At 36.9% G+C, this 15,161-nt stretch overlaps 1 protein-coding gene across 1 annotated transcript in view; it reads right to left on the bottom strand.

The window, feature by feature from the left end:
* MAN1A1 (mannosidase alpha class 1A member 1) overlaps positions 1 to 15,161 on the bottom strand; it is a 217,639-nt gene that overhangs the window by 75,883 nt on the left and 126,595 nt on the right. The window contains exon 5 of the mRNA XM_054021752.1: positions 13,591 to 13,685. Coding sequence (XP_053877727.1) covers positions 13,591 to 13,685 — 95 coding nt within the window. The remainder of the gene's footprint in view (positions 1 to 13,590; positions 13,686 to 15,161) is intronic.

Raw genomic sequence — 15,161 nt, 5'->3', positions numbered from 1 at the left:
CCTCAATGTTAAGTTTTTTTTAAAAAAGCTGTCAAAATATTTTTAGGATTTCTTTATCCATCATAAGGAAGAAAAAAGGAACAACCTGATTTTTAAAGATCCTTTGCCAATCACTTTTAAAAGTGGGGATACTGAGAACATGTCTTTGATAGAGTCAGAGAACATGTCTGTTACGCACAGAACTATTTACATGTTATTATCTAGACAGAAAATAATCATAGTCCAAGAGTTTTGTCTCAGAAGCAAGTCAGGGAGCATTTACCACTCAGATTAAAACCTTGGCTGTCAGTCAAGCTTTATCATAATATGCTGAGCACTGAAAAGACAGTTTCAAAGCCTCAGAGAGATGTCTAACAGCGACATTTTAAAAGATGCAGTTTAAACTATGAATCTACATAATTAAACTTATTTACAGAGTGATATTGTGGAATAAGTAGAGTAAGTACAATTTCCGTACTGTATCGGCTGAACACCAAAATGTGTTGCATTGTTCACTGACTGCACATTCTAATATTTGCATTCATTTGAAAAATTATCGAAAATTCAAATCAAATTACATGTGTTCTTTAAGGGGATGTATGTTGTGTGCTGTGTGTGCTCCAATGTGTTGCATACCCTACAGAGTATGAAAAGACGGAAATGGACATCCAGAGAGGCTGAGCAGAAAGCCTGCCTTGTGGCCCTTTTAATACATTTTACTGGGAGTGTTTATTGTAGACAAACATACCAAGACTATGTACTCAACTAAAAGTTATCTACATCAAGGAGCCTTTGACAGACTAATAATAAAAATACCCTCTTCTCTATAATTCGTAGAAACCACTGAAGGGCAAATATCAACACTAACAGCTTTATAAGCTATATTATATATACCTACTATTAAAATCCAATTATAATGAATACTTCCCCCATTTATTCCATTATAAGCCACTGTGAAGAAGTATAGCAATAGTGTTTCACAGATGTCAGTGAGAAATAGTAGTTTTTTGTTTAATTTGCTGAGGGATTATTTGCTTCTATTGATATCTCTCTAAGAAGTTGTTAACTTTATAAATAAAAATTAAATTTAGGTTAAAAAGTTACAACTCATGAAGAAAAATTTCTAGAACAAACAAAACTGTTTGGATGGCTTACCTGCCAATATCTGTCATTCTATGCATGTCTCAATTCTCTTTTTAAGAGCTTTTAAATTGCCCTACGGTTGTGCAGTTTCATTTTGTCCTTCCCTCTAGTGTCCCAGATGCTGAGTGACATTAGTGCCTCGACCATGGCTGCTACTAGAATTCTATTACTGTTTGCCTTGCTGAGGGTGTATCATTTATTACTAAGTGAACAAACTTTGGGGATATTAAGATAATTTAGAAACACTGACATGAAAACACTACTCTCCCCCTCCTTCCCCAAAGCTCTCAGGACAGAGTAGGAGAAAGAATGAGGACTCCTGGGGACACAGTTTTCAGTACTAGGCAATGAGGGACACCATGACTTCCTGCTCCATACTATGCTTTCAAATGATATCCTTGAGAAAAAATTATCATAACGTACAATCGTGATGCACAATTCCGTCTGTGATCAGTAACAAACCACATAGCCTCTTGAAGAATAGTGGTAAAACCCCAGCCTTGCTGAGGGCATTTAGCACCCACATTCCCCATCTGGATCAATTCACCTGGATAACCAGTCTGAAGAGCCCCCTGGAGGTTTATGCCTTGCTCTTAAGAGATTTGGTGGTTTGGGGAAGATGCACAGAGCTCAGAAGTATGGAGGCTGGTGGGGCTCCTGCTCTTGATTCAGACAACCTGATGTGGTAAGTGGCATGTCCACTTGAAATTTTCTCACATAACCTCAACCTTCAAGCAGGGTCAGTTCTAGAGTCCCCTTATTAGGGAAGGGGAGTGGGTACTGTGCAGCCCCAGGATGTCACTAGTTAGAACACAAAAAACCTTCCAGGAGTCCAAGGGCTAGGTAGACCATTGGAAAATCTCAGATTTTAAGAGTTTAAAAATGTAAAAATTGACTACTGTGTCAGTTATTTATATAAAGGGTGAAGACTGTACATACTGTACATATTTTGGCCAGTAAATAGATTAGGATTCTTTGGAGATAATTGGGGGAAGGGGTGCAAATTTCTCCAGGTGTTGCCTTCAAGTGAACATGCAACACAAACTGGCATGATCCTGCACATAGGATGTTCTGCAATAGATCAGTGAGATGGTGACTCAGAGAATTAATCTTGAACTATCTGATTAGATGCAGATTCTTTGGCAACCCCGATTCTTCCCCAACATGAGACTTCCTAGACCCAATTGTAAATTTCTCTCCCTTATAAAGAATCCTCAATATTATGCCAGCATTACAACAACAGAAACCCAATGATATGGCAAAATATGGGGATGAATTTAAAAGTTTTTTTAAATTATCAGGAAAATAAAACAAGACTAAGTAAAACTACATACCATAAATACTCGTTCATTAGCCTGTTCGTTTATAAGCCGACCCCTGCTCTTTGATGCGTCACTTTTTTACCAAAAATATTCGGCTTATGAACGAGCATATACGGTAACTCAGGTGAAGTTCTAAAAAATGTAAATTTAAATAGAAAATTCAGGCAAGTCTAGTATTACTGAAAACAAAGATTTTGAATCTTTAAGCTATATATAATTTTGTTAGAAAGTGTTCTACAAAACTACTAATACTCCTGAGATGAATACATGGTTGAATTTGCTTTTGAGGAATTTGTTGTTTCGCATGATCCACTTGAGCCGTGCAACAATATACTGCATCAACACAGCTTTGATTGAATTACAGCCTAGGATATCACTCCAGACAATACATTGTACAATATGAATCAGCCCTGATTTTGTAATGTATATTCAGGGCCAATCATCTTTTTATAAGATCGTGTAGTACATGAAAGTATCCCAAGAAAATACTGCTGATCTAAGAGCTGAAAGATACATTATGGTAGAAACTTCAGCAGAATAAAACAATTTATATGCCACAGAAAGAGAAAGAATTTGGACAAGTTCTCCAGGACCTTTTTGCAAATTCTCAGCTGTATTTCACTTCAGCAGTGATTATACCATTTTCTTTTGCTTTTGAACCAACATTTGTGGAAGCAATGGTGTATTAGGATAAATGTTCATGAAACAATGGCACTACATTTTCTTCAGTGAATAATTTGTTCAGTTCTAAACATGAATAAGCATGATTGAAGTTAAATGATACAGAATATCAACTAATTTACTAGAGAACCTTCAATGAAAATGGAAGGCAAAGTCAGCTGTATATAAAACTTAAGATTTAATTTGAAGGACTACATGCAATACTACCTGGCATCTTAAGAATCCCCCCCCCCCCAGTATACAACCATAAGTTGGCTGTAAAGTGCTTACTAGGAGCAGAACTAAGATTGTGCGTTCACAGAAATATTCATATAAACGCAAATAGCTCTGTATTCATGTTTACACATATCACTGTCTTTTAATGCCTCAGGGAGCCACATATGAAGTCAAAACAATAAGCCCTGGCCCTCTCCTACTATTTCTTCCATTAGGGGGAAAAAAAAAAAAAACTGTTCCCTGTGAAATTCTGAAGTAAATTCAGTAAAGCTTCAAGAACTTCCTCTTAAAGCAAACGTGTTATTTTTACCCAGGGAATAACCAAAGTTTTCATTTTGGTTTAAAGACCTAAATTTGATATTATTTATTTGTACCTCCGTAGTGCTCGGGAGCCCTAGTACTGGACCAAGATGTCTTTGTGCAAGGTGTTCTACATGGAACAAGACAACGGTCCCCTGCCTCAAAGATCTCTGGTCAGATTCTGGTAGGAGCATATATTGCATTTGTGAGTGGCCTATACAGCCTAGATGGACCAGCCATCTGCAGCCATCAGGGATACATAGGGTCTGTTTTTTGTTTTTGTTTTTAATAAAATTCTAATAAATAATCAATACAAGAGAAACATTACTCAAAAGTCAAACTGATCCAATGGGTGTTTTAATTAGAGTTTGCTTTTCCATTTTTTCCGTTTTTTTTTTTTTTTTTTTTAATGCTTCAAAGATCCAGTTTCTGGTCATGGCAAACCACCCGAGAGGTTTCTTGATGCATCTGTATAAGGCCAGTCTGAGTTATGCCCAGTCTCTTCATCTGGAATTTTTGATGACCATCTTAGGATGGTAGTATTTTGCCTTTATTGGGGGTTTTCATATATTAAACCCTTAGATTTTTGTGTATGTATTTTTAATTGTTTTCTGGACATCATCTGCAGTTCTTTAAGGCACAGTTACCTCATAGCCACCAATCCTTTAAGCATTTGTGGGAAGCTCTGTGTGATTGAGTAATCAACTTAAGGCTTTTGAAGATTTGGGGTTATTTCAAATAGAACCATCTTCACACAGTTGTTTCTATTAAGCTATAAATATAGCTAATCTAGACTAGGAAATGAGTTTAACAGACCCAACTGGATTCATTATTATCTCTCACTCCTTAATGGGCCTGGTTTGATTTTTTTGTGTAAATAAAGCAATGCATTTTTAATAATAGTTCACTTCAACACAGATTTATTTTAAAGATATGGCAGACAGTACTCAGACTGATTTGCACAGATCCAAATCTAATACATTTAAGTAATTTTTATTTTCTCCTTGTGTTGCAGAAAAACAGATTTATGGATAAATTATGAAAAATGCAAGTTGATAAAACCATTACAGTAATTGCACTGGTTGCATTTATTAATTTGTCACAATTAAGTCAATAAGAGCTTTAGTAACATCCTTATATTACTTGATTAGTTCTGAAAGTGATTATCTTAAGAACTTTATTTAATTGGAAGCCTCTCAATTTACAAGGAACATTAAACTCTCAGTAGCATTTTAAGATTATTCAACATATGCAGGTCAATTACCAGTAATCACTGTTTTACACAAATGTTCCATAAAAACTACAGTGTGACACTGACAAAGAGGAAAAAAGAAAGAGTGCTTCAATTAATGCTGCTGAGCTTCAATTGACATTTTCAAAATGAATGGGCATCTCTAGCCCTTATACATATAAAGCTTTCCTGAAACTGGTGCAGTTGTGAAATTGAATAAAGATAAAACAAAATAACTCTCTGCCTTAAAACAGATGAAGATAATTTGTCATGACTGATAAGTCACAAAATTGCAATAACTGTACTGATGCCCACCTGCATTTTAATTTCCAGATTAGAAAATTACAATTAATTTCTTAATATTGCTATGCCACATTTCTTCTTCCAGTTGTTAAAAACAGATGGCAATCAATCATTGTTAACCCATGTTGCAGAACAGAAGTGCTGTAGTTATTTCCATATATGACACTCTGCAAAGATCTTTCTGCAAAGCACCCTCTCTGGGAGCTATGTTTTAAATTATTGTAAGAAGGTATTATAATAAGGGAAATAAATTATAATTGGATTTGATGTGGTCAGAAGAAAAGCTAGAGTCAACTTTATAGTAAGGGATTTTTAAGAGCCTTTTATGGGTGAAATACTCCAGAGAACCACATAGAGTATTTTATCCCCTATTTCAACTATACTGTATTTTGAAAAAAGAAGAACAGGAGTACTTGTGGCACCTTAGAGACTAACAAATTTATTAGAGCATAAGCTTTCGTGGACTACAGCCCACTTCTTCGGATGCATAGAAGTGGGCTGTAGTCCACGAAAGCTTATGCTCTAATAAATTTGTTAGTCTCTAAGGTGCCACAAGTACTCCTGTTCTTCTTTTTGCGGATACAGACTAACACGGCTGTTACTCTGAAACTGTATTTTGAGTATCCTTTTTAAATAGAATTTGTTGAACAATTCAAGTTCACTGCTAGGAATATTTAATCATAATTAAAGAAGGTATTCCTTTCTGTGGTGATTTTTTGGTATAGTTAGAAACTATTAAAATTACTCAATACCTGTCTGACCGTGATAGAGCATGAACTGTGAAATTTACAAGAACAACTGAATTGAAGTGATAAGGGTAGGAAATTGCTTTTTAAAAGATATAGACTAATAGGTATTTCAAGAGTGCTTTGGACATTTTCATTCACAAATATTTTCAAGTGAATTGGTACAATGTTTCAGCAGCACCGCCTCTTCTTCTGTATCTGTACTAATATCAAAAGATGGCTTTTATAGGGCAACATAGTGTATGTGAGTGGAGAGAAACAAGCAGAATGAGGCTTACATGTGACCTGAAAAAACCAAATTAGTCTCTGCCTTTTGTTTATTTAGAGATGCATAATGAAGGCCTGAAAGGACCTTGTTTCTGCTTGTTTATACAGTAGAAATTCATTTCTTGTCTACTCCTTTTCTCCTTGAAGAGCATGGATAACTGGAGAACTAGTAGGTATGTGACATCAGTTTCTAGGGAAGTCACATCTGATGGACAGGGGAAATGATTAAATTAGAACTCTTAACATATTCTCAGATACCTGAGAAATTATGGGAAATTCAACAATGAACAAAAGTTGGAGATTCAACAACTATTAATAGCTGAGAAAGTTCTCAGTGCACTTAGGCTTGGAATTATATTTTTTTCAGTAAATGTCGATTTCCCCACCCATACACACACACCAACGAAAACATATTTTCATTGATAATAGATATGTAGACCTAGGCAAAGTAAGCAGAATGCTGCTTGAGAACTGTTAAGAGTTTGATTTAAGGATATTTACTTTGTATATTTTGATGTGATGTTGACTATTTGTTTTAACGTTTATGAAGCTTTTTGAATTGCAACATCTACTCACATTACATAATTCTCTCGCCCACCCCATAATTTCACCACTAACTGTGAACATTTAAAAACCTTAAAAATAAACAGTCATAATTACAAACATACAATTTGAATTCTGCCTACCCTAGATATTACAAAAATCTTCCTAACACTATGAAGAGTTAAGTATTGTAATAAGTTATCAATAGGGGTTGTGGAATACCCTTCATTAGAGGTTTTTAGGAATAGATTATTCAAACACTTCTCAGGGATGGCCAAGGTATACTTGGCCTGCCTCAGTGCAAGGGGCTGGACTAGATGACATTTTGACATTTCTTCCAGCCCTACAATTCTATAATTTCTATACAATTAGAAGAATGTGCTATAGAAGATATGGTTGACCTGAGGAGTTTACAATCAAAAACAAACAATGGATACAAACACTTGGAGATGCACAAAACAACAATTCAAGAAATCAAATGGAAGCAGGAACAAACCAATAATCCTAAAAGCAGAGTCTTTGCTGAATTACTGAGAAGGATCTTAACAGGGGAAACATCATTAAACCTCATTATCACAGAGGCTAAAGAAATTATAGATTTTGATGTTTGAGAACTGCTTGGCTTCAATGATCTTAGTATGATGATGGGATTCTTTGATTGCTAGGGGAAAATAATCCATAGTAAGTGGAACTGTTATTTAGGGAAAACAAATTGTAAAAATTGTTTTGGGGGCCCTCCAAAAGGACTAAATAACAAAATGCTACACAAGAATGCTTGATTTATAGCATCCTCAGCAGATTTATCACAAATTTCAAGACAGCAAACAGCATTGTAAATATCCATCCTGCTAGCTAGATTTAAAGAATGGTACCAGAAAGTAAATATGCTTATACAAATTGAAAACAACAAAGGTGGTGGGGGCAGAAGGAAATAAAAGTTATTGTTAAAGGGCCATAAAAAAGAGAGGCACGTGACATGGCATGGATGGAGATAAATTTACAGTATTCTCCATTTGTTTCCTTCTGAATTCAGTAGTCAGTTATAATGGGCAACTGCTCATCCTTCCTGAAGGCTTGTTTGTGCATGTGGGGAGGCCTCAGGGTTACATCCTTATGCTTAATATGTATGTGCAGCTGCTGGGTGAGCAGAGATGTTCTGGGCCAATAATACAATCAGAATGCTAATGGTAGTCAAGTATAATCTTTCTCAAACCCAGGCTCTGATCTCGCTTTCCTAGTGCCTGTTTCAGATAGTATCCTGGATGAAAGCTATTTGTTTTAACTCAAATCTAGTGTGTAGAGGAAAGCAACTTGAGGTTACAACTGCTGCCACTATTACTACTACCTCCTTTTCTTTTCTGTGGTTAGCAATCTTGGAGTCTTATTAGATCAAACAGCGCTACTGGATTCCTTGTTGACACTGGTAGCCTGAGGAAGCCAGTTCTTCATTCCTTTGGTGGCACCCCAGTTAGGGTTGCCGACTTCCTAATCGCATTTTGTTCAGAGTTACAAACATTTCAGAGTTACGGACAACCGAGGTGTCCGGAACTCTGAGGTTCTACGCATTCTTATTTCAGAAAAGAATGGCAATAGGATCATGGCCGTCCTTAGGCATATGTGGCTGCATAGGGCACCCGAAAATTTGGGGCAGCCCTGGGTCTTAGCATCCACCCTCCCAGCTCTTCTTACTCCTTTTCTGACCCTTACTGCAGGCTCCCACAACAGCTGGGTGCTGCAGCCTGGTGAGTCTTCCTCTGGAGGGGATCTAGTAGCTTAAAAGTGAAAAAGCCTGCCAGCCTGCCAGATCTATTAGCACAACACTGAAACTGTTAAAGAGCCATTCAAGTGGTAATGAAGCCATTTAACAGGCATTTGCCAACCCCCAGGTATATACAGGTCAGTTTCTGAATTTACTGACATAAACAGTTGTGCATGGCTGTAATATTTACTCAGAACATGTTAGTCTACAGGACCTTAGTTTAAAATTTGCTTTAAAAATATTTTATTAGTGTGTTGGTGAAGATTATAAAATCACATCTCTAAAAAATCCTTGCATAAATTTTTAGATGCACAATCTGAGTATTCATCTTTAGCCTGAAATGCTTGGATCTTCAGACAAAGTTTTTTAAATAAATCCTTCAAAAGACCATCCTTATTTAAAATATACATTTTAATTTTAATTATTACAGTACAAAAAACTTGCTTCCAGCGTCTTCCTGTCCATCCCTTTCTCCCTTCACCCCACTGTTGAAGAGAGCCCTTAAAGGGACAGCACCGCTTTCCTTCCAGATAGCTGGACAAACGAGTTCCCATTTCTTTACTTCTATTTGATTAACTAGTTTTAAGAGAACCCTCCAGCAAAATCAGTACCTTAGTAAGATATAAAAACTTTTGGTATGCTAAAATCTTTGGAAACATATTTTTTAAAGTTGGTGAAATTTCATAAACATGTCTATTGTTATGGAGATCACACAAAGTAAATTAGTGTTCCCTTTTTCTAAAAGCAATGAACATTGTTATGAACACACTAAACCTCTGTGACTGATTAATTTAAAATAATGTCTTTGTTTCAGTGAGTTAAATATGTAATAATCTAGAATGACTACTTTATGAAGGCTTAAGAGTACACTTAAAATATAAAATCAGCTTAGAAATACTGATTAAGAAAATGCAAAACAGAGAAGAGCTGCACCCTGTATTCCATAATATTCAATTTTATATTCAGCAGGACAGCTGACTCGCCCTTACTACAAAGTTTCTGCAAATAAATCTCTGACAAACTTCAGGGAATATAAAAAAACCTGTGACTGACATTTTTTATTCCCAAGTTTAGGAATACATGCATACAAATAGGAGAATCATATTCAGAAAATCATAACTTTCCAATGATATCTCACATGACTTATCTTGCATACAAAACATCATAACTATGTCATAATCACATCATAATAATCTCACTATGAAGAATATGGGGTGCAGTGTCACAGAATCTTACCTTTTCTGCATCATTTTAAAATATGTGATCTGTCATTACCATGATCCAAAAAGTATATATTAAAGTATGTTAGGACAAGTTTTTTTCCTTGTTTCCTTTTTTCAAGACTGAAGAGATAATTTAATACTGTACATGCCCTTAGAGTGAGATTCTGTGCAGTGCTTCCTACAGGCATATTAGCTAAATTGGCTTTAGGGCACCACCTTTGTGCCCTCTTAATTCTGGCCTGCTTCAGGGATTGGACAGACCCCCAGCCTAACTCAGACAGCCATTCTGTACAGTATATGGTAATTAATGAAAATTAAAGACTAGGCTGCTATAAAGACATTACTTATTGATACAAAGATATTCACAATGCTCAAACAGCATAAATGTTGTTTTGTTAAGGGCACTTTCTTCCTCATCCAAAAAACTAGGCGTGTTTAGTCTTGAGAAAAGAAGACTGAGGGAGAGACCTGATAACAGCCTTCAAATATGTTAAGGGCTGTTAGTTAAAGAGGATAGTGAATCAATTGCTCTCCATGTCTACTGAAGGCAGGACAAACATTAAATGGCTTACTCTGCAGCAAGAGAGGTTTAGATTAGATATTAGGAAAACTGTTCTAACTATAAGGATAATTAAGCATTGGAATAGGTTACCAAGGGAGGCTGTGGAATCCCTGTCATTGGAGGTTTTCAAGAATAATTTGGACCAGTGATCTCAAACTCAAACCACCACAAGGGCCACATGAGGACTAGTACATTGGCCCGAGGGCCGCATCACTGAAACCTTTTCATACGATACAAAAATGTCAAAAATGTCAAAAATGAAGAGTAATATAGTATGCTATTAAAAGTCAATATATTAACTTTTTAAAAACTGTAATGCAAAGAGGGGTTTTAATAAAATATAAACACTTGTAACTATTCCTTATGTGGTCAGTAAAATTGATGATGATCTACACTAACAGTCTATCAACATAGCTGTAATGGCAGGAACTTTTTAAAGTAACTATTCATACAAAATATGTTGCCACTTTTAACAAACATTCTTCCCAACTACTCACAGCAAAGAATCATACATGCTGAACTTCATACCTAGTCCATGAGGCCCCACCCCTTCCCTGCCACAATTCCAACCCCTTCCCCAAAGCCCCGCCCCCTCCCTTCCCCTATTCCAACCCCTGATTTAGACAAATGCTTGTCAGGGAAGGGCTAGGTACACTTGGTCCTAGTGCAGGGGGATGGACTAGATGACCTCTCAGGGTCCCATCCAGTCCCACAATTCTATGATTTGAGTAACTATGTATCCAGTTTGTTCATAGATATTTCAACCATTCAGTCAACCATCTTCTTTCTCACTTTGTGGAACAGAGAATTGAGAGTTCAGCTCAATTCCACTTTTAACTTGTAACAGATGTTAAAATGTAAAAATAAGACATAACTGATTCTAGTGTGACCAGATGTTATTCTCAGTCTGCACTCAAACATAGTCAGGATCCTATGTAGTGTACAAACTTGCCCTTTCCTGGCGTTTGCTTTTATTAACAGAAAGTAATACTGTACCACATTCAGCTCAAATTTTCTCCCTAGTCTTAACTGCTCTTATGGTTCCCATCTCAGGAGTGTTCACCACATCTCTTATATCCTTTCCTTACAGACAAGCTCCCTTGTATCTCTGGTGGGTGGAACCTACATAATATTCCATCACAGGACCAACACTTGCTAACAGGGTGGAGTGTGTGTTGTGTTTGTGGGAGGGTATCTAACAAACACCGCCAACCCTGTTCTAACTACACAAACAATTTTATTTAGACCGGCTTTAGCTTTCACCATATGCTTTTATGTTTACTATTTTCTTTCCAGTGTTTTAAAATATGTTATCATGTAATAAATACACTTTACAAATGGTGAAGAACTAGTCAGGATGTTAAACATAAATGTTATTTTAAAAAGGAACAACTCAGTGGATTAGCAGTAATGTTACCTACTAACAAGTAGGTTCTTAAGTAACCTCTGGACTCCCTTTCTCCAGGCCAGTGGAGACCAGATATTTTATGGAACAACAGAAAGCCTCATGCCCTTTACTTCTGACAGGTGAAAATAATACTGGGATGTTTATGGAAGAGTGGTAACATTGTCTTAATGGGAATAATAGGGACAAAAATATCCATCTCTGCTCAAACATTGGAGACAATTTCCATCCAAAACAGAAAAGTATTGTATAGGAACTTGTCCCCAGGGACAGAGCTGTACTCTTGACTGGCCCAACATGACAAAAGCAATCCAAACTTCTTTTCTGCATGTCAGAGTTTGTCTCCTGCCCCCAAGTGTCAGTCCCATACACAATCTCCCTTTCAAATGTTATAAACACTGGCTTCCCTGAAGCAAGGGAGGGCAAAGGACAAAGCTTCTACTGATGCTAGACCTGGGAAATCAATTGATTTTTCTGTTTGGCCAGCAAAAGAGTTAGTTTCAGTTCCTAAAGCATTCAGAATGGGTCTAATTTTGGGGGAGGAGGAGGCACCGAACCACTTAGTGCTGAATCCACTACATTCTTGATACCCTGGCCCTGGAATCAGAGACTGATTTCGCGCCCAAGACCGCATCAGAATCTCAGTATTGTGCTCCCTCAGAGCTCCTGTGGTACCACAAATTGAAGCCATCAGCCCTTCACAACTCCAACTAATTCATAACACTGCAGCATGTTTCCTCAGCAACTCTGGCTACCAAGAGCAAATCAAACCCATCCTCTACTCTCTATGCTGGATTCCCATATAACAGAGTCAAGTTCAAGGTCTTGATGGCAGTTGATGGCCTGCCCCAGAGTATCTAAACGATCATCATTCTCTGGGATGAGAACTGTAGTCAACAACTCCATCCTCAGATAAAATGGAGCTTTCTACAATAAAGATGAAGTTCATCTGTGCAGGAGACGATGTCTTTCTCCCAAAGAAACTAAGGACCATCATAAACTTCCTTCCTTCACCACCTCCTGCCCCAAGTGCAAGGCACATTTCCTTCAACCTGTCTAACACATACAATGTGTATATTTAAAAAACCTGATACAAAACCCTAGTAAACCAAAACACTGCACTGCATAAAAAAATTTTCTCCCTGGGGAGAGGAAGAGAAGAGAATGAATCACGTGATAGATGTTACTAACATCTCTTAATGAACTCCCAAAAGTGCTGTTACTACTGAGATTAGTGTGATATAAAAAAAAAAACAGAATAGGTTTCCCCCAAAAGGCTTTCCAAAACTAGTTAAATGGGGAAAATCTCTATTTTATTTCAGCATCACACATCTATTTTGGTAAGTGGGGCATTTCTATTACACTCATGCACAGGATAGCTGACTAGCAGCACAGTAAGTGATAAAAAGAAAGTGGGAAACACACTTATGAATTCACATTTGTTCTCTAACTTTTGATTTTTAATGTATTTAAGTTCAGAACTGCAAAACGCAAGATCTTATAGGAATTTTTCCCCAGTGAGCATGTAGGAAGACTAAAATTTTCTAGAATATTAAAATGTGACCAAGTTCCATACCATCTGGTGGCTGTTCACTGGTCCCAGTGTAATGAGTTTACATCAGCCAAATTCAGCGTGAACAAAAATTCCCCCCTCAATTGGCATATTTGTTGGCAGTCTCCACTGAGAGTTTAAGGACTGAATGGACATGACTGAATTATCCTTGTTGCTCAGAGGTGATCTCTTCAGAACAAAGTCTGAGGTACACTGCTCAGACTGTAAACCTGGGAAAGTATATGCTGCTGCCTGTGCTTATACCTGTTCTGTGAATAAAGACAGGACTTCAGCTTCAATTTAATTGAATGCAGCCCTTCTCATGTATGCTAAATTCACAAAAAATAGTTATTTTTACCTCTTAATATTAAGCAATGCCCAAGGTATTCCAGTGGGAGTGTTAAACGCTGGGAGCAACTTTTCTCCAAGTTCCACTGCTTTCTTTCGAAATATCTGAAAAATAAAAACCACCCATAATATTAGACAGTATAAAAGATGTACTAAGTACTAGGAAATAAATCTTGTTGTTGATGTTACTATTGGTAGTGTTTTACAAAGCATCCCTTAAGACTACATAGTATAGCACCCTGGGGTTTGTGCAGAGATGTTGAAGAAAAAGGAAGATACAATACTTTAGTACCGAAGGAAAAGTTACACCTGGCATTCTATCTATAAGATTTAGAAGTACCTCAATATGTTTAACTATCAGCAGGAAACACAACAGAACTTTTTATGCTTACGGGAAAAGTATCCAGTTATAACAATACTGCAAATATGGGTTCTGCTCTCACCAACTGCCAATAGTCTGCTGAGGCTGGACAGAGCTAACTGTTGGAAGGCTTTCTTTGAGCCCTATCTGATGATCTCTCCAAGAAGAGAGTTTTCTAATACAGGAAAACTGTTCCAATTTAATATAGAAACCTATTCATGGAGAACAATTACAATACTTGGATGTTCAATCGCTATTATCTGCTTTTAATCACACTGGGGTTTTGTATGACATATAAAAAAGAATTATCCCACGTGCATTAAAATATCAAAGTCATCATTGCTGATTTTCTCTCCAACAGTGCCTCCTTCTTCACCCTAGTTTTTCTCATGAATATATTTACAATACATGTTTTTAAGCATCAATTCTCACTTTGATATATATCACAATTTAAATTGGTATTCTAGGCCAAATTTTCTAAGAAGGAAGAAAAATGCACACGCCACCTTTGTACAGATGTATTTGTGTGTGTAAATAACATTTGCTGGTGGACCAGTGCAAGAGAAGAGAGGGACAGATTCATTTACCTTCTCATAAATAACAGCAGTTGATAAACAATACTGTACTTTCCAAAAGCTGCTTTCAATATTTGTAAATAATATAGGTTTTTATTTAATCAGAGGATCTCACACTTTTTGGTCTAATTTCAGTTGTTGGATTTAGTGCATGGATGCTGGATGGTGTTAGTGGCCTGAGATATACAGAAGGTCATGCTAGATGGTCCCTTCTGGCCTCTGACTCTGTATCCACATGGACACCAAAACTAACCATAGTTTCCTGTTGGGTCCTCTATCTTACCATTTGTGACTACGAATGATTGTGGGATTGGACTTGCAACAGAAATGTGTCTGATTTTGGATGGGGCCTGTTAGCTGCATTCTTGTACTAGGAGTTGATATCCCCATGGAGCTGGACAGTGGAAGCTGGTGTTTCAGCTCCTCCTCCCGCTCTTAACTTTGCTCTACTCCAGGGAAGAGAGGCACGAACTGACTAAATGCTGTGAGCAGGGCCAAAGTAGTATCAAGGTAGATTTAACAGAAATTTTGACAATGAGGAAAATAAGCAATTTGTTTGGGATGCTTTTGATATCCAGTTTGTTTCTGAATATTCAAAGTAGTCTATTATATTTTCATTATGATATGGATTTTGCCACAAATTAT

This window comes from Malaclemys terrapin, chromosome 3, assembly GCF_027887155.1.
Source record: "Malaclemys terrapin pileata isolate rMalTer1 chromosome 3, rMalTer1.hap1, whole genome shotgun sequence".
Taxonomy (NCBI): Eukaryota; Metazoa; Chordata; order Testudines; family Emydidae; genus Malaclemys; species Malaclemys terrapin.
The sequence above is the reverse complement of the archived record's forward strand: the minus strand, read 5'-3'. Positions and strand labels throughout refer to the sequence as shown.